Source organism: Lepisma saccharinum, chromosome 28 (genome assembly GCF_977018435.1).
Source record: "Lepisma saccharinum chromosome 28, izLepSacc3.1, whole genome shotgun sequence".
NCBI lineage: Eukaryota > Metazoa > Arthropoda > Insecta > Zygentoma > Lepismatidae > Lepisma > Lepisma saccharinum.
In genome coordinates, this window is record NC_139256.1 from 22,946,957 (window position 1) to 22,974,954 (window position 27,998).

Below are 27,998 nucleotides of genomic sequence, written 5' to 3' on the forward strand. Positions count from 1 at the left end.
GTTTACAAAATACATACATATCAAAGACTATAAACAGCCGGGAGGCGTATTTACAAACCCTAAAGTACGAGGGTCACTATATATATTTTGAGCCTTGGCAACAATGATTGAAGTTAGGCGCGATTTGACGTTTGCACGGAATCGTCTGGCATTATTGACCATAACGTACTTCAAATGTTTTGTCAATAGCTTCATTTGTGTTGTTTATGTTGGCTTGGAGATTGCGCGACAACAATAAAATGGAATTAACTCGTGAACATTTTTGTGCGATGATTTTTTACGATTTTCGACGTGGATTATCAAGACAAGAGTGCATCGATCAACTTACTTCCACATTTGGAGATGAAGCCCCATCCTTTGCCACGGTCAACTCTGAATGGTACACAACAATTTGTTTGCCAGAGGTCTTCGGTCAAATACGGAAAACAAACAAACGCCGTCGGGTCATTCTTCATCAAGACAATGCCAGCTGTCACACATCTCGTCTAACAACCGACTTTATGAACAGTCAAAAAATCGAATTGATGGGTCATCCGCCGTACAGTCCTGATTTGGCACCCAATGACTTCTTCTTGTTCCCGAATGTCAAGAATAAATTGCGTGGACAACGATTTTCGTCGGCGGAAGACGCCGTTGATGCGTTCAAAAACCATATTATGGAGGTGTCTCAAGAAGATTGGAAAAGCTGCTTTCACAAATGGTTCGAACGAATGCAAACGTGTATTGACCATAAAGAAGAATACTTCGAAAAACAATAAAGCAGTTTTCAATGCCAAATTCCTGTTTTTTCATTGTTAGGCTCAAAATATAAAATATAAATAGTGACCCTCGTACTGTAGAACCAGAACGCTTTCTGATTGGCTGTACGCATCGGAAGTGTTTAGTGTTTACGTCCCTTGTCCGTCATTCCTTGTTTGACTGTATACAGGATAAGTATGGAAATATCTGACTCGTGATTATTTAGGAATAAAATTTGTAATCAAATTGTCGAAATTATGCTAAGAAATATATATTTGAATGAAAAAAAAACTGTTAATTTTTTTTGGAATCGTTTTCAAGTGATAAAAATCAATATGAGGCCATCGAAAATAATAATGTTGATATCTCTGAAAGAGCTTGTAATGTAATGACTGCCTACCGGTAGAAATAGGGAGCCACCACATCATGGAGGCAACAGTGCCTCCGGGAACCAGTTGGGCAACAAAACAAGACAAATCAAAAATTAAATCCACGGCTAGCTATGCATACAACCTCAACTGGCTCCTTGTAACGCACACATTTGTAGGTGAAACTCAATATGAGGAGGTAAATCGAGATGCAAACACAACCATTATTATTTTGATAATTTTAATTTATATTATTTTAGCTAACTGAGGCATGAAACAAAACTGATCCAAGAATCAAGACCTATAAACATATTTATAAAATTTATACACACTGTCACAACTAAATTAGCAATAAAGAGTTGAAATTATTGGCCAATTACATAATGCATGCAGTACGCGTACTACACTACAGTTTGCACATTACCTTGTCTGCCGATGCACATTGGAAAGAAAAATATATATATATATAAGCGCGCACTGAGTTCATCGTTGGGGCCCAGTCTTCTAATATGGTCCTGGCGCCACGTGTGAAGAGATATGGATGGGGGGGGGGTAATAGATGAAATGATGGCGGTTTTTCAGTAGAGCATCTACAACCACTGGTGGGTTCCTTGGTCGTCTCCGGTTCAGTCCATTTCAGCACGCGTGATTACTGTATAAGCTGTTCTGCAGGCATCTTAACGTTGGACTCGCCGTACTTTGACGGCGCTTCAACACTTGCCCGTTCACACTTCCGAGCGTCAACAAATCAGCACTGCACACAGTTCGTACTTGGCGCTGTTTTAACACTTGAACGTTCACACGCCCGAAGGTCAACAGATCCGCACTGCTCTCATATGCGTACAAGGCAAGGAATCAAAGAACTTTTCGAGAGCGACCACTTTGTCTCCTTACTTCTTCACCGTTAAAACTTAGACTGTCTGTCCCAGGACTCTCCACACTCCTGGAAACACTATTTTGCACTATTGTGCTCCTCTGACCAATCAGGAGCTTGCACTTTCTTCTCCATTATGCACTACTGACAATGAACATGGAGGGTATGTGACCTCGCAAGTTTACAGCGTTATATATATCTCACCCTTTTACTAAAGTCGACAGAAACATGCCTAGATTCGAAATTTATGAAGGTAAATAGTTCTCCTTCGAGCTTAATTCTGAAATTTACACGCAAGGGATGTTTCGAAATGGTGACAGGCTTGTAAATATTCGAGAGACAAATATATGGTCGCACAGATGGACTGAGAAAAGGCTTGACGTGAGAATGTCTGAAAATGTGGTGCGACTCGAATCGGAAGAGACCCCCCCTAGAATGGAGGGTGTGGAGCCATCTAGCATGGAAGAAAATCACTAGATTTAGAAAGTTGAAAGAGGAAAAGACAAAGTGATACCTTTACATACTTATGCTGGTGAAATTTTGACATGGCTGGCAACACTGACGTCCAGGCGCGCATTTCGTTGGGGAGACCTAGCTCTATTGTTACATTTTTTTCAGCTTTCTAGACTGGCTGCTGCATTCTGTCCCTTGGCCGTGAAAGTCGCATGGTGGTAAATTCACATACTGTGACAGCACCATGCTGTGCGAAGGAGGTGGTCAAAAATAGGGGTGACGTCCATGAGAGTTCCCACGACCCACGCTAACTTTCCAAAATAAGAAAAAAAAATAAACCTTGGGGTGGACGCTGGGAAAAGTCCATCACAGAACCCCCCCTTCGGATTAATCACGATGAAAATCTGAATAATCTGAATATCTACACAATAAATTATTTGGGGCATGTGCCTGTTCACCCCCTCACAGTACGCCAAAAAAAAAAAAAAGTTTACTGGGATGAACCTACAAGACATAATATCCTTATGAATAGATAATATACAGAAACAAAAATAAACTTATACATGTAACCATAAAAAAATAATAGAAATACAAAAAGTTTAAATATTCAAAAATACGAAGAATAGACAAGTACATAAAAGAAAATAAAGATTCCCTTCTGGATCCGGAAGAGGTCTTTCCACTTTCTTTCCTTTCAAACTGTCCCTGGAAGGGTCGCAAACGACCTGTGGTCATTCATTCCTTCGCCGGCGACCTTCAGGCAAGGTTTCCTTCCTACAGCTTGTCGACCGTTTTCTTTGCGCTTCAGAAGTGGTCGGGTAGCTTTACTACAAAAGGACCCCTCTTGTTCGCCGCACAGCCATAACCTGATGTCTTCCTTTTTCCAATATTCCGAAAAAATATATACATTTATAATCTTCTTATCCTCTTCCCTTTTCTTTTCAGCAATTCCTGGCGAAACTTTTTCATTATTATTTACAATTGGCACTTTAAACATGATGCACATTACAATTATAAGAACACTAATGATGATAATAATAATAATAATAATAATAATAATGAAAATAATAATAATAATAATGACAGTTACTGTTAATAATACTAATGATACAATAGAGAAACACTAAAATCACTAAATTACATTTAAATTCCATCATCAGCCTCACTGTGCTATTCCAGTGTTGCAGTGTATCGGCGTAGGTTGGTGGTGTTGTAAACACCAATCTCCTTGTTGCTTCGTGGGTTGCACAAGAGATATGCATTGGGCCCTACTTCCTTCACCACCACGAATGGGCCTTCAAAGAGATGAACGAATTTTCTGTAGATCCCTTTGTCTACATTTGAGGTCGCAAAGGACCTTTTTAGAACATAGTCTCCTTCGTTGAATGTTGTCAAGTGTCCTTTGTCGTGCTGTTTCTTTCTAGCAGCCGCAGCTTTTTCTAGATTTTCCCTGGCTCTCATTAGCTTTACCTCACGACTGGAATCGTCGTTTAGTCGAGGGATATTGAATATTCTCCTTATTTCCTCCTCCGGGTTTCTGTTGAGAAATAGCTCGTAGGGAGCATATCCCGTCGAACTGTGCACGGCCAGATTCATGCACTTTGTGATGTCCGGAATGTGTTGCGGCCACTCACGATGTTTGTCCTTTAAGCAAATGCGAAAAAGCCTTCCTATCTCCCTCATGGTTCTCTCCACAGGGTTAGCTCTAGGATTCTTGGCACTAATGAATCGCACTTCGATTCCCCTCTCATTCAATTCCTGCTTCCATCTCTTCCCCGTAAACTGAGTCCCTTTATCTGTAAGGAACGTCTTTGCATTCGGACAGAGTACCAAAAAGTAATTCACAATCTTATTTAGGATTGCGTTTGTTGTGGCTTTCTTCAGCGGATAAACCATCACAAACTTGGAGAAGACGCACAGAAGTACCAGGCAGTACTGGAGACCGTATCTCGCCTTCGGTAATGGACCGTAGAGATCAGCTGATATAATTTCGCCAACGTTACTTGCCACCACTGGGTGCATCGGTCCTTTCATCTCCTGGTTAGAATATTTCGTCCGCAGGCAGAGATCACATGCATTCACGTGCTTCTTGATGCTTGCTCTCATCTTCTTCCAAGTGAAGAATTCGGAGATTGCAACGTGAGTTTTCTGTTGTCCGTAGTGGCCTCTCTTGTGATAAAAATCCATTATGCCATCCGTTAAGCACTTCGGAATGCAAATCTTAAACACTCCGTTTTCCTTTTTGCACAAGATGTCATCTTTTATCACATAACGAGAATTTTCCTCTCTCTCCTCTTCTTGGTGTCCCTCTAGGGATCGAACTATTGGCCCTAGCACTTCGTCTTCTCGTTGCAGCTTCGGAAGGTCCTGCATCCTCCTTTTGAGATCCTCTGGAGGCCTGAAATGTATGGCCGCTATGACCTCACACGGTTCCTTTGTTCCACCGCTTTCCTCTATCTTCCCACTGCTAGGATACCGAGATAGATGATCAGCGAGGTTAGTGTTGCCCTTTATGTATTCAATAGTAAAGTCAAATGACTGAAGTAGCAGTAACCACCTGGCTATCTTCGGATTCGTGAGGCGGCACGTAAAGAGAAATTTCAGTGCCTTGTGGTCTGTGCGAATCACAAACCGCGCTCCATTCAGGTACACCAAATTCTTTTGTATGCCGTACAAGATGGCGGTGAGCTCCTTCTCCGTGATGCTGTACATCTTCTCACAGTCGCTTAACACTCTACTGTGGCACGTTATAACTCGTACGTCACCTTCTTTAAGCTGGTACAGTATCGCACAGATAGCTTTGTCACTCGCGTCTGTTTCCAGATAAAATGCACTTTCTGGATCAGGGTGGTGCAACATTACCTCTTCTCCAAACGTCTCTTTGATCTTCGTGAACGCTTCTTCGTGCCTTTGTGACCACTTGAACGAGGTTCCCTTCTTCAACAATTCTAACAGCGGCGAGATAAGCTCGGCGTGCTTCACATGGAATATTCTGTAATAGTTAAGGTGACCCAGAAACGAGCGAAGCTGTCTGACGTTCTTCGGCCTGGGAAAATTGTGAATTGGTGCCAACTTTTCTGCGTCCATTTTTATCCCCTGCGGACTGACTTTGCATCCGAGAATGGATACTTCTTGCCGTGCGAACTTACACTTCTTTAACTTTAGTGTTAGGCCAGCATCTCTAAGTTTAATAAAAACGGCGCGCAGGTGTTCCAGGTGCTGATCGAAGTCGTTGCTTGCTATTTGCAAGTCGTCGACATACCACGACAGAAAATCGTCCATTTCATGTCCCATCACGTATCTAAGTACTCTCACCGCACTCGACATGGCTGTCTTTAAGCCGAAGCTCACTCTGGTGAAAGTATATGAAATGCCGTCAAAAACGAATCCCACATACTTCTGATCACTTTCTCTTAATTTTATTTGAAGAAAGAAACTCGTGAGGTCAGCGCAAGTAATATACTTCTTGCCCTCGAATTTCTGTAGTACTTCTAACACTGGAGGTGGCTGATCGTGTTCTGATCTTATACGCAAATTTAAGAGTCGCGCGTCGAGACACGGACGTACACTTCGCTGTGAGTCTTTTTTTCTGACACACACAAGCGGGCTCACGTACGCAGTAGTTTGCTGTTTTATTATGCCCCAGTCCAGCCATTGCCTAATCTGTGTTCTTACCTCCTCTCTGTATGCATACGGGACTGGATAGACTTTCTGTGAAAAAGGCGAATCATCTGTGAGCTCCAGTGTGTGTTCGTATCCCTTCACTAAACCTGGCTTTTCATCGAATATATCTCGAAAATCGAGTAAGACTGCCATCAATTTTTCCTTCTGCTCTTCGGAGAGATTGGGCGTGGCATCAACGTGCTTCCGAATATCCTGCATCGACGCTCTTGTCTCCTGCCCCTTTGCTTTCTTCTCGTAGGCTCTGGCAACACTGCGATTCTTTTCTCTGGCTTCTACAACTTGTGCCGCTGCGACCATCGTAGCCGGGGGGGTTGGTTGACAGCTGTCCCCCGTCACAACAAACGGATTTGCTACCTGGATGCGAAAACTGCATTCCGGCTCGCGACATCCCTCTCCACATGGTTCCAATTGTTTCACTGGAAGGAGCGGTGCCATTATATCACCATCGCACCTACAGATGGGCCCTTCGCACTCGTAGCCAACAGTAATGTGGTTCGCTGCTTGTTCAATGCTTTCGCACTCGGCGGAGACAAATTTTATTTCTGTGTATAGGCCTCTGCATCTCAATCTCATCGTCTTCTTGTGGAAGTCCAGGTGGGCGTGGTTGTCCTCTAAAAAGTCGTTCCCCAAAATTACAGGTTTAACCAGGTTCCTAACAATAAGGAAATTGACGTCTACCGTCACACCTCCAAACGATACAGGCAGATAAGTCTGCGTGACAATCTTTGAGGCCCTGGAACCGAAAGCTGAAATGATTTTCAAACATCCAACGCTTAATTGTGGCAGATTGGCGTTTTCCTCCAATAGGGATAGCCATATCTCCTCGCTCAGGCAGCTGTGGCTGGCCCCGGAATCTAATAGCGCTTCACACATTTTTCTCTCTACGAGGACATTTACAAGGGGCAAGGGGCGCGGCTTGTTAAGAGCATCTTGATTATTTTCATCAAAAACCTTATCAAATAACGTATTCACGTGTGCACTCTCTTCCATGAAACTCTTCACATTTGTTTCACACTCTCTTCCGTCACTGTAGTCACCTTGGTAATCAAAATTCCTGTTTTCGTTTCCTATGTCGTTTTCCCGGGGCCGGGGAGATGACGTCATACTTTCACTCCTTTCTCCCCATTCCCGTTCTGGCTGTCAATCGCTGCTTCGCCTTCGATCCACGTCGTCTTGCCTTGCTTCCATTATAGAATTGACGTTCATTTGTTGCCTTTCTTCCGCATCATCCCTGGTCGGTCCATTATTGTAAGAGTCATTATAACCTTGCTGCCGTCTGTCGCCTCTGTCCCGACGGGGGGCGTTGCCTCGAGGTGGCTGTCGGCCGTGTGGTTGAGGGTCGAACCTGAGTGACCGCGAAGGATTGTCATCCGATCTGAATCCCCTGCTGCTTGCACCGGCGCGAGAGGACCGACCGCGAGTCTCAAAAGTATTTACTTCCCTGCGGTTGCGATTCTGCACAGAAGCCAAGTTTTGCGTCGGCGTGTAAGATGTTTCTTGCACCTCCCTAAGCACGTTAAGTAGCTCGTTACACGTTGTAATTTTGAGTCCTACAACTGCTCTCCTAACATATGCTGGGTACTGCTTCAGAGCCACTTGCACCAATGTTTGCTCAGAGAGAGGATCTGGCAACACCGCATTTCGCTGCACCAGGTCCATGAAATATTCTGCAAGGGTCTTCCCGTCTCCCGGCGCGTACCTGCTTGTGTAAAGTTCGGCCTTCATTTTTATGAGTTTCTCTTCACCCAAAAACTGTGCCATAAACCGCTCTTTAAAAACCTGAAAATCCGTGAAATTGCGCTTATCGATGTTGAACCACGCGAGCGCACTTCCTCGAAGGGACAGCCCGACGACCTTGATCTTCTGGTTCTCCGGAATCTGCGCGAGATCCATATAAGTTTCCATCTCTTGGATATAGGTGCAAGCTTTTAATTCATCCTGATTTTTGGCGTCGAACTTGGGTAGCAACAGGTCCCTCTGCAGATACACATTTGCCGCTGCTATCCCAGCACCACACACTGAAGCGGGGGAAGGGTTGTCGCGTCGGTCGCCGTTGCTTTCCAGCGTATCGACTCTGCGTGTCTCTGACGAGGCTGTGCTTGAGATCTGCGCTCTGAGAGCTTGAATCTCCTCATTGATGGTCTCCCGCACTCTGCTATCTCTTCGTTCGATCGTGGCTTCAAGATGTTGAGACAGGGTGTCTCGCAAGTTCTCGGATATTTCTTGCATCCGGGTCTCCTGGACCTGATCCATGGATTCCGCAAATTCAGCCCTGATGTTATGCAGGCTCTCTTCAACAGTTTCCGTCCGCTGCTCTAATGATTCGGTTCTGTCCGCCACTTCATCGATCGCCTTCCCTAGCACGGTATTCACCCTTTTGAGGTCCCTCTGCATCTCTCGTTTTAGATCCTCGTTCGACCTCTGCATCTTGCGTTCAAGTTCTTCGAATCTCCGGTCCATTTTTTCATCCTGCCTTCTTTCCAGGTCTCGAATATCTGTCTGAAGTACATCTAGCTTCCCCATGATGGATTGTAGCATCGCAAACATCTGAGCGTTGCCGACCGTTGTCATCTCACCCGCGATGGTTGTCACATTAGCTTCGCTTCTTCCCTGCATCTCTGGAGTCTCAGTCACGTCCCCACGATCGGCGAGGTCTCGCCTTTTACCTTCCCGATCGCCCGACTCTTCAGCAGAACCAATAAATCTAGCCAGCCTAGTGTGCTCGCGAAAATTATACCTCGAATTCATGGTCGGTTATGACAAAAACGCTCAATTGCAACAACACAACAAACACTACTACTACTACTAAATATGGGAGGCCAATATGTGAAAGAGAACGAGAGAAAAAAAAAGTGAACGGCACAAGTATATCAAGATATAACACTTTGAGAGGGAGAGGGGGGGGGAGAGTGGCGTATCAAAAAGATGTAGAAAAATTACTGCATGAAATGTAAAGGATAATGCAAAAGAAAACAATCGATAACGCTAGCAGATAACAGCTTAATGGGCAGGAAGAGAAAAGAAATAACAGAGAAACGAAAGAAAACGCTGCTAGCGGCAAACCCTGTCACCATCTCAAAACCAATCTCACATGCGCAATAATTTCCGTTTTCAAAAAGATGTTTCAAACCTTTGCATCTCGATTTCCTTTTATTGCTGATATTATTTCCATGATAATTTAACTAATTAGTTGAAAAAAGTGAATCAAGGATTACAATTATTAATTTATGACAGATGTCCAAAATTCAATAAACAGGGTTTCTTAGCTGATTTAACAGATATTGCCCATTAGTTGGGGGCCAGGCTGTAATGACTGCCTACCGGTAGAAATAGGGAGCCACCACATCATGGAGGCAACAGTGCCTCCGGGAACCAGTTGGGCAACAAAACAAGACAAATCAAAAATTAAATCCACGGCTAGCTATGCATACAACCTCAACTGGCTCCTTGTAACGCACACATTTGTAGGTGAAACTCAATATGAGGAGGTAAATCGAGATGCAAACACAACCATTATTATTTTGATAATTTTAATTTATATTATTTTAGCTAACTGAGGCATGAAACAAAACTGATCCAAGAATCAAGACCTATAAACATATTTATAAAATTTATACACACTGTCACAACTAAATTAGCAATAAAGAGTTGAAATTATTGGCCAATTACATAATGCATGCAGTACGCGTACTACACTACAGTTTGCACATTACCTTGTCTGCCGATGCACATTGGAAAGAAAAATATATATATATATAAGCGCGCACTGAGTTCATCGTTGGGGCCCAGTCTTCTAATATGGTCCTGGCGCCACGTGTGAAGAGATATGGATGGGGGGGGGGGTAATAGATGAAATGATGGCGGTTTTTCAGTAGAGCATCTACAACCACTGGTGGGTTCCTTGGTCGTCTCCGGTTCAGTCCATTTCAGCACGCGTGATTACTGTATAAGCTGTTCTGCAGGCATCTTAACGTTGGACTCGCCGTACTTTGACGGCGCTTCAACACTTGCCCGTTCACACTTCCGAGCGTCAACAAATCAGCACTGCACACAGTTCGTACTTGGCGCTGTTTTAACACTTGAACGTTCACACGCCCGAAGGTCAACAGATCCGCACTGCTCTCATATGCGTACAAGGCAAGGAATCAAAGAACTTTTCGAGAGCGACCACTTTGTCTCCTTACTTCTTCACCGTTAAAACTTAGACTGTCTGTCCCAGGACTCTCCACACTCCTGGAAACACTATTTTGCACTATTGTGCTCCTCTGACCAATCAGGAGCTTGCACTTTCTTCTCCATTATGCACTACTGACAATGAACATGGAGGGTATGTGACCTCGCAAGTTTACAGCGTTATATATATCTCACCCTTTTACTAAAGTCGACAGAAACATGCCTAGATTCGAAATTTATGAAGGTAAATAGTTCTCCTTCGAGCTTAATTCTGAAATTTACACGCAAGGGATGTTTCGAAATGGTGACAGGCTTGTAAATATTCGAGAGACAAATATATGGTCGCACAGATGGACTGAGAAAAGGCTTGACGTGAGAATGTCTGAAAATGTGGTGCGACTCGAATCGGAAGAGACCCCCCCTAGAATGGAGGGTGTGGAGCCATCTAGCATGGAAGAAAATCACTAGATTTAGAAAGTTGAAAGAGGAAAAGACAAAGTGATACCTTTACATACTTATGCTGGTGAAATTTTGACATGGCTGGCAACACTGACGTCCAGGCGCGCATTTCGTTGGGGAGACCTAGCTCTATTGTTACATTTTTTTCAGCTTTCTAGACTGGCTGCTGCATTCTGTCCCTTGGCCGTGAAAGTCGCATGGTGGTAAATTCACATACTGTGACAGCACCATGCTGTGCGAAGGAGGTGGTCAAAAATAGGGGTGACGTCCATGAGAGTTCCCACGACCCACGCTAACTTTCCAAAATAAGAAAAAAAAATAAACCTTGGGGTGGACGCTGGGAAAAGTCCATCACAGTAACATAATTATATGAAGTGATTATTGCATTAAAGGAGAAATTTCATATCTTGGAATTTACTAAATAATTCCATTTCTGTATAATCAACCATAGACGTGACATAGTAAATATACAATAAATGAGACGGTGCATAAGTAGTTTCAATGTTTGCACTGATGTGACTTTAAATAAGAAATCCATTCACTTCAAGAAGAGTTCTGATTTGCCTTTTTCAAAGCATTAACTTAAAAAATGTGCTAAAATATTAACCTCAGTTTGAAGGGGTTTCTTATCTTGTTGGGATGAATCTCTGAAATCTACACTGTCAGTTTCAACCCTGCCATCTAGCGTTAACTTTAAGGAACACTACATTAACTTCCGGAATGACAGCCAATCAGAAGCCACATATCGCTGGAGGTTCTGCACCACTATAAGGTTTGTAAATACGCAGCCGGGAGTCAACCTTAGAAATGATTACGTCACGCGTAGTGACGTCATCAAGATGGCCGCCCATCAGATTCTTTCAAGTCGAATATCTGAGAAACTACTGAACGGATTCTACGTGGGTGAGGAAATAAAGAGCAGAGTTAATTCAGGATATGCGTGTCACTTTTCTCTTCATAAACTTTTATCTTCTCGTATAACATCTAAGAAACTAAGAGTTAAAATATACAAAACAGTAATTTTGCCAGTAGTATTATATGGATGTGAAACTTGGTACCATTAAAAGAGGAACATAAATTAAGAGTGTTTGAAAATAAAATCCTTAGAAAAATATTTGGACATAAACGGAATGAGGAGACAGGTGAATGGAGAAGGTCACATAATTTAGAACTCCATAATTTGTATTCATGTCCAGATTTATTAGAATAATTAAAACAAGAAGACTTAGATGGGCAGGCCATGTGGTACGAATGGTAGAGGAAAGAGGAGTTTACAGGATTCTTGTTGGGAAATCTGATGGTAAGAGACCTGTAGGATGCCAAGACGAAGCTGGAGAGATAACGTTGAGATGGAACTAAAGGGAATCGGTAGGGAGGGAAAAGAGTATATAGATCTTGCTCAGGATAGGGACATATGGAAGGCTTGTGTTACTGCAGCGATAAACCTTCGGGTTTTAAGAAGGCTAGAGAGTTAGTTAGTTAGAGGGTGAAGTTACTCTTGGAAGTTTGTATTTGCTGCAAATGGGGGTGAAGTTAGAAAGAATGAATACAATAATATACAAAATACAAAAACATACAATAAACAAGACTTCCAATGCAGAGGGAAGACTTAGCTTCATAAAATAGAGATAGGTTGTAATTCGTTCTTTTTTTCTTCTAGATGGCAGCAGCGTACTTATCAAATGAAGCTGATAATTGTATTTGTAAGCAATGAAACAACTATCCAAGTATTATGCAGATAATCCATTTTAAAACGCTCCAATACTACTTCCTAGGAGAAAGGAAAACTAGATTCTGTATATCGTTTCCACTCCAACAAATTGACAGTGAAGCTTGAAGTTGCTTACATTTCATGTTAATGACAATGGAATTTTCTCTGTAAAGCATCAAAATTGATTTTTGATTTAGTTCTTGAAAACTTCCAGTGTCGAAAATGGGAAAGAAGTTAAGTTTAAAGCTTGTTTTAAGTCCATTGTATGCACAGATGGGTTAATAGGAACCGGATCTGCAATTTAAAGTGAGATTCTAATCTCTATGTGTCTCCACTGAGTATCAAACCCGAGACCCCTTGATTACAAGGCAACGATTTACCACTTCACCACCGTTATGGTCAGTGAAAGAAGTTAATCTTCAAAGAGTTTTAGAACGATTTACACGAGAAAGGGTGAACACAACAACACACAAAGTACATGTTAAAATTTTTTTTAAAAAAAAGAACAACGAAACAAGTTTCCAAGAATGATGTAGATAATTATTTATAAAACTAACCCGAAAAAGGAAAATCTGTTTCTGTATGGAAATGTTCTACAGGACTACTATAAATTGCTACATTTTGTAGCTATCCCTCGTCAATGGCCATCAGAGAAGCATTGATGCGTTCCCTGAGCTCAAACAGTGTCCAGAACAACGTCTCTTCTGAATGCACGCTTCACTGCAATAACAGATGAACATCTTGTATATTCCAACACACTATTGTCGGTTTGTCGCCATTTTGTACAGGCACTGCACTCGAGCTGCCAACTGGTGTGTCACGATGCAAACTTGATGAGTTTACAGTTATTTTCATGTATCATTCATATCTGTATGTGCAATACTTTGGAAAATACAGTGTTTTGAAATCGAATGAATCATTTATGGTAGCCCTGTACTTATGTCTACACAGACCGAATACTTGCCAATACCTTAACACGCGCCAACGATATTTATAAACGATTATGTGTGTTTGGTACTTAATCTTTATGGGCGAGGTGCTTCTACATCTTTTATTTCATCTGTTATTTCACTGTTCGCGTGATGTAACTGGGGGCTGTAAAATTAGTGTTGGAACTTAGCAACGAATAGTAGAGCAACAGTGTTGCATAGTGGTCGGTATCAGAATTCGTGGTTAGATTCACCTTAAACCTAAATACAGAGTGTCCGAAAAGTCACGCAACCCGGTGTTTACGACCGTATAACGGAATAGCGAAACGGAATTAGAAGAAACGCTTTCTGCCAAGAGAATGCCCTGTATATTGGGAAAATTTAGAGAGACAAACATATGTAAGAACATGCATGTTTTAATAACAAATAAGCAAAGTGTTGCCAAAGGCGGAAAAAAAATATTTGCAAATCGTGTGTATTGATGCACAGAACTCACTGAGGTAAATTATTGCAACATTTCACAATACCAACGAACAATTTGGATGGCCATCTATTGACAGAAAAATAACTTTGACGAAGTTTCAAAAACATTGCAGAAGGGAATAAATGGGCTGTTCCAAAAATCGATGTTTTCACAATATTACGAGGGACACTGGCAACACTGTTGGTGTCACGTGTCACTAACAGACGTGTTTCACCTCAGGCTATCACACTAAGTCACTTTTAACGACAAAGGAGAAAGTTGGTTATTCTCGAACATATGCAATAAATTACATACACCTTGCAGCCCTGAAATGTGGATATCCCAAAATGCTTCTCTTACGCAAGAATATGACGATGTTCGGATATATTCTTCAACAATAAACACTCTTTCCTGTGTAGAATATGGCATTTTAAAAACACACACACGACGTCAGCATAAGTAGACACAATCTGGAATGCCGTTCGCGGCAAACAGCAACCACCTAAGGCAGAGAAAACGTAACAATTGATACACGTTCTTCTGAACACACATTTCAGGGTTACAAGGTGTATGTAATTTATTGCATATGTTCGAGAATAACCAACTTTCTCCTTTGTCGTTAAAAGTGACTTAGTGTGATAGCCTGAGGTGAAACACGTCTGTTAGTGACACGTGACACCAACAGTGTTGCCAGTGTCCCTCGTAATATTGTGAAAACATCGATTTTTGGAACAGCCCATTTATTCCCTTCTGCAATGTTTTTGAAACTTCGTCAAAGTTCTTTTTCTGTCAATAGATGGCCATCCAAATTGTTCGTTGGTATTGTGAAATGTTGCAATAATTTACCTCAGTGAGTTCTGTGCATCAATACACACGATTTGCAAATATTTTTTTTCCGCCTTTGGCAACACTTTGCTTATTTGTTATTAAAACATGCATGTTCTTACATATGTTTGTCTCTCTAAATTTTCCCAATATACAGGGCATTCTCTTGGCAGAAAGCGTTTCTTCTAATTCCGTTTCGCTATTCCGTTATACGGTCGTAAACACCGGGTTGCGTGACTTTTCGGACACTCTGTACATAACAGTCAAGCCAACGGAAACGTCCCCCTGATTTGCCACAAGTGTGCAACCTATTTAAAATATCCTTATTTATTAAATCTACGATTGATGTATATTGCAGAGCTGTTCAAATCCAAATACAAACTTTATGTCCTGTCAAATCAGCCTAGCAAAGAGTAAAGTGTATTACTGTGACACATCCTTTTCCCATGGACCAATATTTATTGTTGAAAATTTCCTTTCCGTTCTACAAATGTTTATTGTTATTCGTCTTAATCTCTGTTATTTAGTATGTGATTTTGTCTTAAATAATAAATTGAGTGGATTATTTGTTTACATATACCGAGTGTTCATAAATAGTTGAGGGGATACAAAAATTCATTGCAAATAAAGTATTGAACGTACGTTAATGAAACCAGTCCATAACGAACGAGTAACGCAAACAGTTTGTGCGTGCATGTTTTGTTAAGCTGAGGGTTCATGTTCCTGTCGCTAGGCGACACTCAAATCAGCCACATCACTCACAGTGTTTTGCGCAATGTTTTGGTCCCCAAGATCACCGGACCTAACACCGTGTGACTTTTTTCTGTGGGGTTTCATCAAAGACAGGGTATTCGTCTCAACAATGCCGCGTGATATCCCAGCCCAAAGGGACCGTACCATCGCAACGATAGGGCCTCCCCGATGGCGTCGTCGCTTTACTGTGCATAAAGTGGACGTGGACTTAAAACACCAAATCAACCAACCAACCAACCATCGCAACGGTAGTCACTATAGATAGGCCCGTGTTGATGCCGATGCAAGTGTTGCAAGAAGTATAATATCGTATCGATGTGTGCGTGTGGTGTTAAAAGAAACTGTTTGCTTTCCTCGTTCGTTCTGGACTGATTTCATTAACGTAAGTTCAATACTTTATTTGCAATAAATATTTGTTACCCCTCAAGTATTTATGAAACACCCTGTATAATGTAGTGTTCACGAAATTGCAAGTGAACTTTTTTCTGATCTGTACTACTTTCCTTAGATCTTTCGTTTGTTATTATTTTCCCATTGGAAAATAATGATTAACGTTGAAATAAACAGTATTCATCTAGTAACAGAAATATGTATTGTATAACTTATAAAGGTAGGATAATAAACCTTTTCCAGCTCCCACAAAAATAGGCAATAATTAGGCAGGAGAGTTCAATGAACTAACCGATCTCTAACTACGCACTGGTAATGATCAGGCTGGAAAGTTCATACGAACTAACCGATCACTGAAAATGCCCCTAACTTATAAAGGTAGTCATCAATAGTTAGTAATATTCTGATTCCATACAGCTATATCCAAAGATTTTGGTGGTTGCGGATTTCGAATTGAAAATAAAGCAATCATAACCGAGGTTTATTGTGTTCAAGTCTCGTTGAAGTATTAATTGTGCCTTTATATCCTGTCCATTCATGATTTATCTCTACGTTCAATGTGGCCCACTCTTCGAATCTGATAATGTCTTAACTGCGCCATCTATTGAGGGAAGTGAAAAGAGGAGAATATCTATGCAAAAAAGCAATAACATAGAACCAACTCTTTAAGGCACCTAGATAAGTGATATAGATATATACAATATAAACGTGGTTACTTATATATTCTCTTAACGTTGCTCAGAAAACTAAAAACAAAACATGATAATGAACAGTTTGTTTTAGGGATGTTTACAAAACCGCCCTCTAAAAATCGAGACGAGGCTCCGAACGAGATATGTATGTAAGAATCGATTGCTGAGTCTACTCTTGCAAGTAAAATACATGGAAATTTTGTCAAATCAAAATTAGCTTTTATTAGGAACCTTGTGTTTTTCTTAGTTTGTTTCAAGACGAGACAGACATGATATTGAAACTTACTCTTGAAGATTGAAGCGGGAATGATACAGTTTCAACTCCCAGAACAAGACAGGCTAGCTCATTCATGAGACAAGACGAGAGGTTGGCAAGTCTCGTCTCATCACATCTCGTTACGATCCTGACTGCGAAGCTTATCTCGAGTCTGCAAAGATGAATGAGTAGCAATATGCGCAGAAAATAAAAAAAGAGGAGTTTCCCCATTGAACGTCACACAGCATATGCGCAAAGGCATGCGCAGTAGTTTTCTTGCGCTTGCGCAGTAATATGCGCAGAAAACTGAAAAGATGTGTTTCCCCATGTAACGTCAGACAACACATGCGCAAAGCTATGCGCAGTACGTTTCTTTTACTTGCGCAGAAGAAGAGTGGCGAGTGGGACTAGTCTAAGCAACATGAGACTCGCTTCCAATGTGACCACAACGTGTGACAATTGATGCGAAAATAGATCACCCCCAGCAGTTGGTCCCAATATACAACATGCTAAATCAGTACCAGTAAAAAAAAAAGTAAAATAAATGCAAGCTACTTTCTTCCTTGTCCCACAGCCAAAGAGGAAGCAACTTCAACGCCCTTGGGTGATTCACTTACATAACATCTTCGATTTCACACAGATCATAATTCAGTCCAAACCTGTTATCAGGTGATAATAAAAGGCGATTATAAAGAATTCCAGGTAAGCTTTACGCAAACGAAGTTTCACCGCGCCAATTTTTCCCCCCTACCGAGACGCACACACGCACATAAGACACAACACATTATTTTGTAATAATTTTTCGCACAACACGGTCTCCCTTGAGCAAATCAAGGTGTGCCTACATACCAGAGCCCGCATGCTAATTGGATTGACCGCTGTCGATTCTTGATCTGCTGACGGTGGAATGGATGACGGTCAACAGTGTGATTGGACTTTTATATGACGTCCCCTCCAGTTCGCTTTCACTGGTCATTTTGTTTCTTCGACAGAATTATTCCAGGAACTTTCTCTTATGTAACCTGACCAGGAGGGAGGACTGTTACTTGCCAATGTAAGGTTTTTCCTTAAGGGTTGGCTGGCTCTGAAAGACCAACACCTTGCCAGGACATCTCTGCTTGCTTTTCCACCTTTTTTTTCATTACATTTATTGCTTGTCAGCTTTTCCTTCTGAGGACCGGTGTGTCTGGACGAAGACCAACTTCTTGTCTTGGTACAGTTTCAGAACATGGCTACCTTAACAAGTTTCATCCACATTTGCTCAATTGCATTTCTTTTGTTTTTGGAGAAATCCCAATTAAGGAATCGTACCTTTGGGGCGGGTCTGAAGGGGGAGGAGGCGTAGCAAGGCCAAGGACGCGACCTCCAGCGTGAAAGTCAACTTGGCACTGCACAGAGAGGACGGAGAAAGGTGAAATTGTTGGCCGACGCTCGTTGCGGTTGTTTGCACGGTTCTGGTATTATTCAGACGTGCGAAAGGGCATTGCACTCCGTGATTGAATGAAACCAATTGGTCAGGGGCGGCCGACAAGCCGGGGCGTCAAATCGAGGCGTTTCCCTTGAGTAGCGTCAATTAATTTATTTATTTACATTATTTCATTTCGCTTTTTGTGCCACTTTTGGCTAATTTGCGAAGATGGAGATCAGTGATGATGTGATGAAAAAGACACTCACAGACATCCATGCCCAGGCTGGGATTCGAACCCGGGATCCCTGCGTCGTAGCGCGATGTGCTAACCATTCCGCCGGCGTGGGTAGCGTCAAAACCTTAAAAATAAATTCTACTGTTTTTCAAACAAAGAGCCAAGCTTATATAATCAGAAATAATAGTGGCTCTTTGTTTGAAAAAAACAGTTGGATTTGTGTAGACAAGAGTTAATTGAAGTTACTGTTGCATAACATAAGTATATTGATTGATTGAATAAAAATTGTTGACTGCGTCGGCACATATAACCAATTTACTCCCTTCGATGTATACGGTAAATATCAAAAGTTCTTGTTCCCATATTAAAAACCATAAAGTTGATGACCAAGGCAGTTTATTCAGATTTGAAAACACTTTGCATGTAACGTTTCTACCCTCTGCCAGGGTCTTCCTCAGTTGAAGAACTAAACTAATTTTTAGTTTAGTTCTTAGTCTGAGGAAGACCTTATAGAATAAAAACGTTACATGCAAAGTGCTTTTAAATCTTAATGAAGTGCCTTGGTTAGCAACTTTATGATTTCTAAAATTCTTACTAAAGAATATACAAGGGCATAAAAAGCCCCTTGAGAAAAGTTAATAGCGCTAGGTTGTAAAGGAACCTGCCCAAGACAAACAACACAAATTAAAAAGTCAGAATAAACAAAGCTTCCTCACAGAGAGTGGAAGAGACCATCTCTTCGCAAAAAGCTAAAACCATTTCATAAAACAATGTCGCCATCTCTTAACAGAAATGACAAACACTTGGGAAGATTAAAAGTCTGCCTGAGGAAAGGAAAATATGCACATTCAACAAGAATATACTTTAACGACATGACAAACACTACACAGAGGATGATCCAGTCCTGACAGCAAGTGACCATGGGTTAGACGGCTGTGGCCGATACGCAGTCGGGTAAGAACAACTTATTCTCGACGAGAGGAACGGGGCGAGGAACGTCATGCATCTATGATAGGCTTAATAGTATAATAAGTATATTGCGAAATCATGTACGAATTTGAGCACTGTGGTAATTAAGTTTTTGCTTTGGGGAGGAGGGGTGCAGGTGCCCACTCAGTGGCGTATTTTTATTTCATTTCCGGGGGCAGGTTTTTTTTTAGGGTATGCAAATTTGCGTGTTACCAGTCAGTATACTAAACTATTGACAAGCGGCTCTAATTATTTTTTAACATTGGTTCTAATTTTGATCTTGAAATCTTATGATAACATTTACACGTAATTTAGAAAACACTTAGTATAGCTATTTACATTCTATGGCAATCCAAACTTATACATAAAAAGAGCTATCGAGCTAGTAACAACGCAAATTTGACTAAATTTCAATTGCCAAGTTTATCTAACCTACCTATAAGAAGGGATGTTAAACTGATTGATTGATTAGGTTGGTATTTTAAGTCCACTTTATGCACGATAAGGCTAATCAGGACTGGACCTACAGTTTAAAGTGAGATCCGAACCATTATGTGCCAGGTACCGAACCCGGGACCCCTTGATTACATGGCGACGGCGCTACCACTGCGCCATCGGGAAGGCCCGTAGGGTTCTTAAAGGTCCAGGAATTTTAATTAAATTCGATTCCGGTCCAGGAGAGAAAAATCAGTAAATGGTTTTATCTGTAAAGTATTTCAATTCTTTCCAAGAACCTTTTATCCAGATCAATTTAAATACGATCCAGGAACCTTTTTCCAAATCAATTTAAATACGGTCCAGGAACCTTTTTCCAAATCAATTTAAATACGGTCCAGGAACCTTTTTTCCAGATCAATTTAAATACGGTCCAGGAACCTTTTTTCCAGATCAATTTATATACGGTCCAGGAACCTTTTTTCCAGATCAATTTATATACGGTCCAGGAACCTTTTTTTCAGATCAATTTATATACGGTCCAGGAACCTTTTTTCCAGATCAATTTAAATACGGTCCAGGAACCTTTTTTCCAGATCAATTTAAATACGGTCCAGGAACCTTTCTTCCAGATCAATTTATATACGGTCCAGGAACCTTTTTTCAAGATCAATTTAAATACGGTCCAGTAACCTTTTCTCCGGTTCAATTTAAATACGGTCCAACTTTTTTCAATGGAACAATACGCAACTTAGACCGAATTTAAATTGTGCGAGAAAAAAGATTCTAATCCTGCAGCGGAACCCAATGGAACCCAATAGAATTTATGGATTCCTGGACTTTTAACAACCCTGCCTATACGTTTCTACTCAACATTTTAATACAATGTAAAATATCATCACTATGCCATGAAAACGTAAATGGAAAACAGGCTGCTGTTGTCTCGGCATGGTATGGTTGGTTAGTTCAGAATGATGTCCTTTTCTTATCCACAAGGCTGCATATTGTTCGGCATGGAAGGCTTTGATAAATGGAACATTAATGGACACGAATAATTTTTAAATTGTGTTTCTTACATAACTAAGAAATGGTTATATGCTCTCAATCCCATTTTCTTTGACGGACATATCAAAGATCCCTGGCAATAATTTGTATAATATTTTCCATGACCCAATCAGTCAATGAGCACAGAACACCAACGCTTGCTTTACAGTCTGGGCTATAGTGATCAACAATGACTGCATCCTTTATATGAATTCCCTGTTCATTATTGGTTCAGTACAAGATACATCTCGCAAATATGTTCAACATGTATAGACCGAGATCCGGAGCGGAGTGGTTTCCTCAGCGCGCTACCACGTCATAGATCACGGGTTCAAATCTCGGGCTGGGGTTGGATGTTCTTTATGAGCGTTGCTTCATCAATTTCAACCGATTATTACAATACCTGGCACATGAACGAAAAATATTAAACGAACATTATTTACACACACTTAAAAATACTTATATAATACGTTTGAATCTTGCATAAGTTTCCATGTTCATACATTTCTCTTCAGTGGCACATTGAACAGTGGTTCGGATCAATTTGAACTGTACGTCCAGTCCCGATTAGCATATCTGTGCATAAAGTTCATAACAATTCAATTTAATTTCTTCAATGATGTACCAAATTGATTTGTGTAAATAATAATCAGACCAATAGAGGGCAGAATTACTAACATTATATTAATATCAATTCTCAAATCTTGTGATTAGAATTTTTATCATTTTAGTAACTAAATTATATTCCTTCCATGTATTAATGAATAACAATGATACATTAATAAATATATATTAATTTGACTCTTCAATAATCTTCCATCTATATATATTTCTTTCCCATGATTTACCGAATAGATTTGTGTATATGGGTATTGTTAAAAGGTGCACACATTTTTCATGAATAGTAAATTATTAAAATTTATGACTGCCATTATTGTTATTTTAGTGCCATAAATATTTACTAATTCATTTTTCTTCCATCTATATATACAATAATTACATTTGATACAAACCTTTTCTGTAGAAAATTTAATTCGTCATACCACAAGGAAGAAACCGCGAAAAACATTTTCAAATTAGATATATTTGAACATGGTACGTTGGTTGCTTATTTCTTAAACTCAATGTGATGAGGAATACAAACAGAATGAAATTGGAAATTTCGTTTACTGTGTAACCGATATGGGTATTAATCATAATCCATATTCGGAAAAATGAGAACATTGTAATTTTTATTCTTCCAATAATTTCTCGAATATATATTTAAAACTCAAACACTAGCATTAGATTTATAATTATTATAATTAGAGATTCGTAAATTTGATTGTCGTTTTTTACAACAATTATGAGGGCCTCCAACCTATTTCAAACATAATTATGAAACTATAAAACTAGGTGTATATGTGCAGAGAAGTAGCATTGCATTGCCTACGAGAAAACTTGCCAATTATCCATCTCCGTCAGGTTAATGATGCACCTTTATTTTAACAACCTGTAAATGTATGTTTCCGTGATATTATACAGAAACAACATGAAGGATTATAGTATAACGAACCTGAGCGTTTAAGGTTTTATATTTGTAAGATATTAAGATTTTAAAATGTTTGTTACTTCAAATAATGTGCAAGCTGTCACAGATAACTATAGTTAGAATGATACAGTTGTGGTTGGAACTTGTGTATATGTTTAGAAATACGTCATAATCTGTTCGTGTTGACGTCACTTTTTCATCTCAGCAGAGTAAGTGAACCCTATTGAATGTTTTTCACCTGACGACAGACTCAGTTAGAAAACAGGTGAAGGTGAGAAATCAACAGAAACGTGGTAACGGTTAATGGAATACCCGAATAGTGTAATTGGTAATTATTTTCGTTTCATTCTGGCTATACTCGGAAATAATAATTAAGTACAGAAACTTTCGTGTATTTACGTTTGCCTTGTCCAACGTTAATGCTATATGCAAGTGTGTTTAGTGATTGTGATGTGATTTAATATGGTATAGAATTGTTCCTCTTCAGGCAGAAACGTAAGCAAATCTGTACCTTGCATGTAAGTCCACATACGATAGGAAATATAAATGATTATAAAACTGCGTTTAACTTTCAATACTGTGTTGGGTTTCTTTTCTACCCAGCAAGCCCTGATGATTTGCAAAGATTCTCATGTTCCCGACTAAAGGAGTAGCGGACTAACTTTCTGACGACTGGTGTCTAACTGGAGTACGTTGCAATAGAGATTTCACTTTGCTTTAATAAATTATATCGTGGTTAACTACATCAAATACTGTAGAAAAACTATCTAAGTCACATCAATTGCCTCCCCGATTGCGTAGTGGTAATGTCTTCACCTTGTAATCAAGTGGTTCCGGGTTCGAACCATGGTGGAGGCACATTCCACAGTGGTTCGGATCACATCATTAAACTGCAGGCCCAGTCCCGATTAGCCTATCTGTACATAAAGTGGACTTAAAACAACAACTCAAAAAATCAAATCACATGAACTTACTAATAAAATCAGTGATGTCTCAGAGATACTGGCTTATAACTAGACCTCGGATTTTTAGATTCTAAAAACAGTGGTTTTAGGTTCCTTAAATAGGCTCTAAAATCCTAAAATAGGCTCTAAAATCCTAAAATAGGGTCTAAAAATACTAAAATAGGTTCTAAAATCATAAAATAGGCTCTAAAAATCCTAAAATAGGCTCTAAAATTCTAAAATAGGTTCTAAAAATCCTAAACTAGGTCCTTAAAATCATAAATTAGGTTAAAGAGCCTGAAGTTGGTTCCAAAAAATGTAAAATGGTTCAAAATTCATGAAAAATACTGATAAGGTACAACCGTTAAAATACAAAATTTCAATTTTTGGATACATTGGAATAGCACCATTTGTATTGTTAATATATATTTGTGTATGTGTGTGTGTGTGTGTGTGTGTGGTGAGAGGCGGCAATACATAAAATTGAAATAGAGAAAATATCTGCCTGTACCATTGAATTCTTGAAAATTTCGCCTTGAAAACCAGGAATTATAGTTGAATTTTATCATGGTCCTAGAGTGACCACCCTGAATACATAACAATTTTTTTCATGTTATCCCCAGTCAAACTTCGCTTTTTTTCTGTGAGGATCATCTTACGTATTTAACATGATCTTTCGACAAAAACAGTCAGTGATGCAAATTTGAATCTTGAAACGTTACTTGGCAAGGCTTTATTTAGAGCAGTAGTTTCAAAACTTATTTGTTTTACTGCGCCCTTAGTGTTTGAAAATCTTTCCTCGGCACTCGAGTCAGAATGTAGGCTTGTCTAACACTTGCAGCGCTCAGTTAATGTGATTAGGTTGGTTACCTTAAGTTGAAAATTAAGCACATATATCAAATTCAGAAATATTTTATGTCTAAAAGTACTAAATAAGCACATATTTCGAACAATCATATCATTGATTGAATAAGTTTGCTTCAAACGAGTTAATCATTGACTTTCTTCAGTACCATAGCAAGAAAATACCTTTGTGTGATACAAAAATCCTTAAAAACCTTAACCCTTAAGCGCTGTCATGAACGTTTCGGGCACTAACACAGTCGTGCTGTCCACAAGACCTCTAAGAAAAAAAAGGAGTATAACTATATCAGGACATATTTTAAATTATATGAATTTAACCATATTGTATGCTTTGTTATTCACTGAACACGATTACATAGTTTTGAGAGCGTAACATTCTTTTTTAACTTCTCCAAAAAAGTATTTCGTTTATATTGCGAGTTTAAGGAAAACAAATTCACTAAGCCAAAATATATCTTAACTGAGTATTTACTCTGATCAACGTGAATTTAGTCCTTAGTTATTGTTTAACATTCATTCTTCAAAACCATGGGTCCTTATAGTCAGTATATGCCACAAATAAAAAATCTGCCATTCTCTTGACTATTGATCATAATAAATCGTCGGTGATTTTTACTCCCAAACACAGTCGTGACGTCCGCAGGACCGCAGTATATAGATAGAACACCACAGAAGCAGATAATGGAAAATTTACCTTCACGCTTTCACAGCACACTGAAGTTGAGGAAGGTACTGGAAGATAGGTAGCCTCAAGGTCAAAATCAGTGATGTGCGTCTACGTGTAAACAACGATAGTCTACATTCTACACGTAGACTATTTTATACACGTGGATTACGTAATCTATGTAAACAACATGGCGAAAGGTGATAACTCAGCAAAGGGCGCCGTGGAATTAAAAGAAAATTATACTGCGTATCAGTTACCGATGTGTAAGGAGAATTTTTCATACTCTTTCTTCCAAATTCGAACAATTTCTCATCTAGGAAGAAACGTAACATAGGAAATATTCTAGTGTTTTATGGGGAAAATACCACTTTTGCCTCACGACTGCCATCTGTTGTTGTTTTTTGCATACTATTTATTTTCTTCCATAGTTGATAATAGAAGATAACAGAAATTTAGTTGTAAATGGGATTCTTTTCATTTCGTTAAGAACCAATATAGTTGAAAATGTCACTTTCCTTTCATAAAACCCCTGAAAATTAATTTTAATGCACTTTAGATTGTCTACGTAGTCTATGTAAAGTACAACCCAATGCAATCTACGCGTAGATTACGTGTAGACAACTCATGTAGACTTAAACTTATAGTCTACGGCACATCACTGGTCAAAATTAATGGCGGGGCAACAAGGAAAAGGAACGCTCCGGTCCGTGGGACGTCACAACTGTAGTTGAGGGTTAAAAAATCCATGAAACCTAAAAAAGGTTTGATTTAGGGGCATAAGCATAAAATAGGTTCTAACAAGCAAAATAGGTTATTTTAGGTACTATAAAACTTAGTCAGTTGTTTCGTTTTTTAATGAAACGCTGACGTAACTCGTTATTTTTTATTTACCTGTAAAGGGAAAAATAGGTTAAAAACCTAAAATTCGACGTCTACTTATAACGTAAGAACCCATGTTGAAATCTTGATACAACACTCTGTACATGAGTATATACATACGAGGGGCGATCAGGTTGCTCTGACCCTAACATAGAAAGAGCGGCAATAGGGTTTCAATATTTTTTTATTTCTGAACATACTCCGCTGCAACTCCAATACACTTTTCCCACCGGTGCTCCAACGCCTGGATACCTTGCAAAAAAAAATTCTTCCGACTAGTCCTCCAACCATGAGTCCACAGCCCTTACCACCTCAGAATCATCAGAAAATTTTTGCCCACGAAAGTCATTCTTCAAATGTTTGAACAAATGGAAATCACTGGGGGCCAAATCTGGGGAATAGGGAGGGTGAGGCAACAATTCGAACGATGCATCTGTGATAGCAGTCTTCGTAATGTGTGAGGTCTGAACAGGCGCATTGTCCTCGTGAAGGAGCACACTACGGGTCAACATCCCACCCCTCTTTTTCTTGATGGAATCACGTAATTTCTTGATTAGGTCACTGTAGTATGTGCCAGTGATGGTTTGGCCTCTTTGTAGATAGTCCACAAGAAGGACACCCTTGCAGTCCCAGAAAATTGAGGCCATCACCTTCTTGGCTGACGTTTGCACCTTGAACATCTTCGTTGGTGGAGAATGTGGGTGTTTCCACGCCATGCATTGTGATTTTGTTTCTGGGTCGAAGTGATGGACCCATGTTTCATCCATAGTTACAAATCGGACAAGGAAATCGTCTACATCAGCACGAAAGTTCTCAAGAAGTTCTTGACTGATGAACACTCGGGTGCGCTTCTGATCTGGGGTGAGGTTTCGAGGAACCCATCTTGCAGCAATTTTTTTCATTTGCAAAATCCTGGGTAATTATGTCTTGCACAGTGCCATATGACAGGCAACACATCTCAGCAACATGACGGATAGTGACTCGACGATCCTTCAGCACGACATCGTGGACTTTGTTAATGTTTTCGGTCGTCATGACAGTTTTTGGTGCTCCACCTGCATGTTCATCCTCACACGACTCTTTCCCACAATTAAACTCACGACACAAACTCTTCACCATACTGTAGGAAGGAGCAATGTCCCCTAGTGTATCCACCAAGTCCTCATGAATTTTGGATACCGTCCACTTCTTCTTCACAAAATATTTGATCACCGCTCTCACCTCAGATTTCTCCATTCTGCGTCATTGACATAACTTCATTCAGTTAAACTCCTGTAAAGAGAAAACTGTACGCCACTCAGACTTGCAATTCGGAATGAAAGTATATAAAGGATCACTAAACAATAACAAAATAAAAAATCAATCATAATATCATTCCTTCTATGTTAGGGTCGGAGTAACTTGATCGCCCCTCGTATAAAGTTGTTCCGAATATTTTGGCTAGCATAGAAGTGAGCCCACACACCTTGACGTACAGCGCGCTACGACGCCAGGGGTTCGAATCCCAAACTGTGCATGAGCCATCTTTGTGAGCGTCCCTTCATCAATTTTATCATCTCATCTTCGCGATTGGCCAAGAGTGGCAGAAGAGCAAAGTAAAATATACCAATAGCTTTGCATCAATTAGTTTTCTGCTTGTTGCAGCATCTCAATTCGTCATCTTCATCTCCTGTTGGAGAAACTTCCAAACCATCGCGAAACACGAGAAGAAGTTTACCCAGACTGCGGGTACCAAGGGCGTGGTGCGTCTTGAGGAACCACACCTGATGCTTGACTTGTTTTTCAGCGAAGGAGCGAGCTGCCCCACTAGACTGGAAGCAGTGCGTGATGTGCCGTAGGAGGTCGTAGAACTCTGAAGACAACCACCCGGAAACGGAATAGCTTCTCGGTGGGTGGAGGAAATGGGTTGAAGCCGTTACTTCCTTCCACTCAAAAGAACTGTGATATTAGTGCAGTGGGGCTATCGTTTTCCTTCCTTCATAAGCTATTGTGCCACTTTTGTCTTGGAAGTAAACAATCGTTACGTGATATACGAGGAACGTTCCGAAAGTAAGTTTCGTCATTTTTTTTCACAGAGAAGCTTTATTACGAACAGAAGAATACAATGTCATAACAAAATACAATATTTTGGCTATTTTTCCACATAGTCGCCACCAACATTGATATATTTGTCGTACCGTGAAATCAATTTCAAGAAACCCTCCTGGTAAAAATCGGTGCCCAGCTATTTAAGGAAGTTCTTCACAGCCTGTTG

General features: G+C 40.1%; 1 protein-coding gene across 1 annotated transcript in view; it reads right to left on the reverse strand.

Moving 5' to 3' along the window:
* The window catches only part of LOC145980852 (uncharacterized), a 70,020-nt gene that overhangs the window by 4,785 nt on the left and 37,237 nt on the right, over positions 1-27,998 (reverse strand). The window contains exon 3 of the mRNA XM_083113934.1: positions 17,618-17,688. Within this exon, the coding sequence (XP_082970060.1) occupies positions 17,618-17,688 (71 nt within the window). The remainder of the gene's footprint in view (positions 1-17,617; positions 17,689-27,998) is intronic.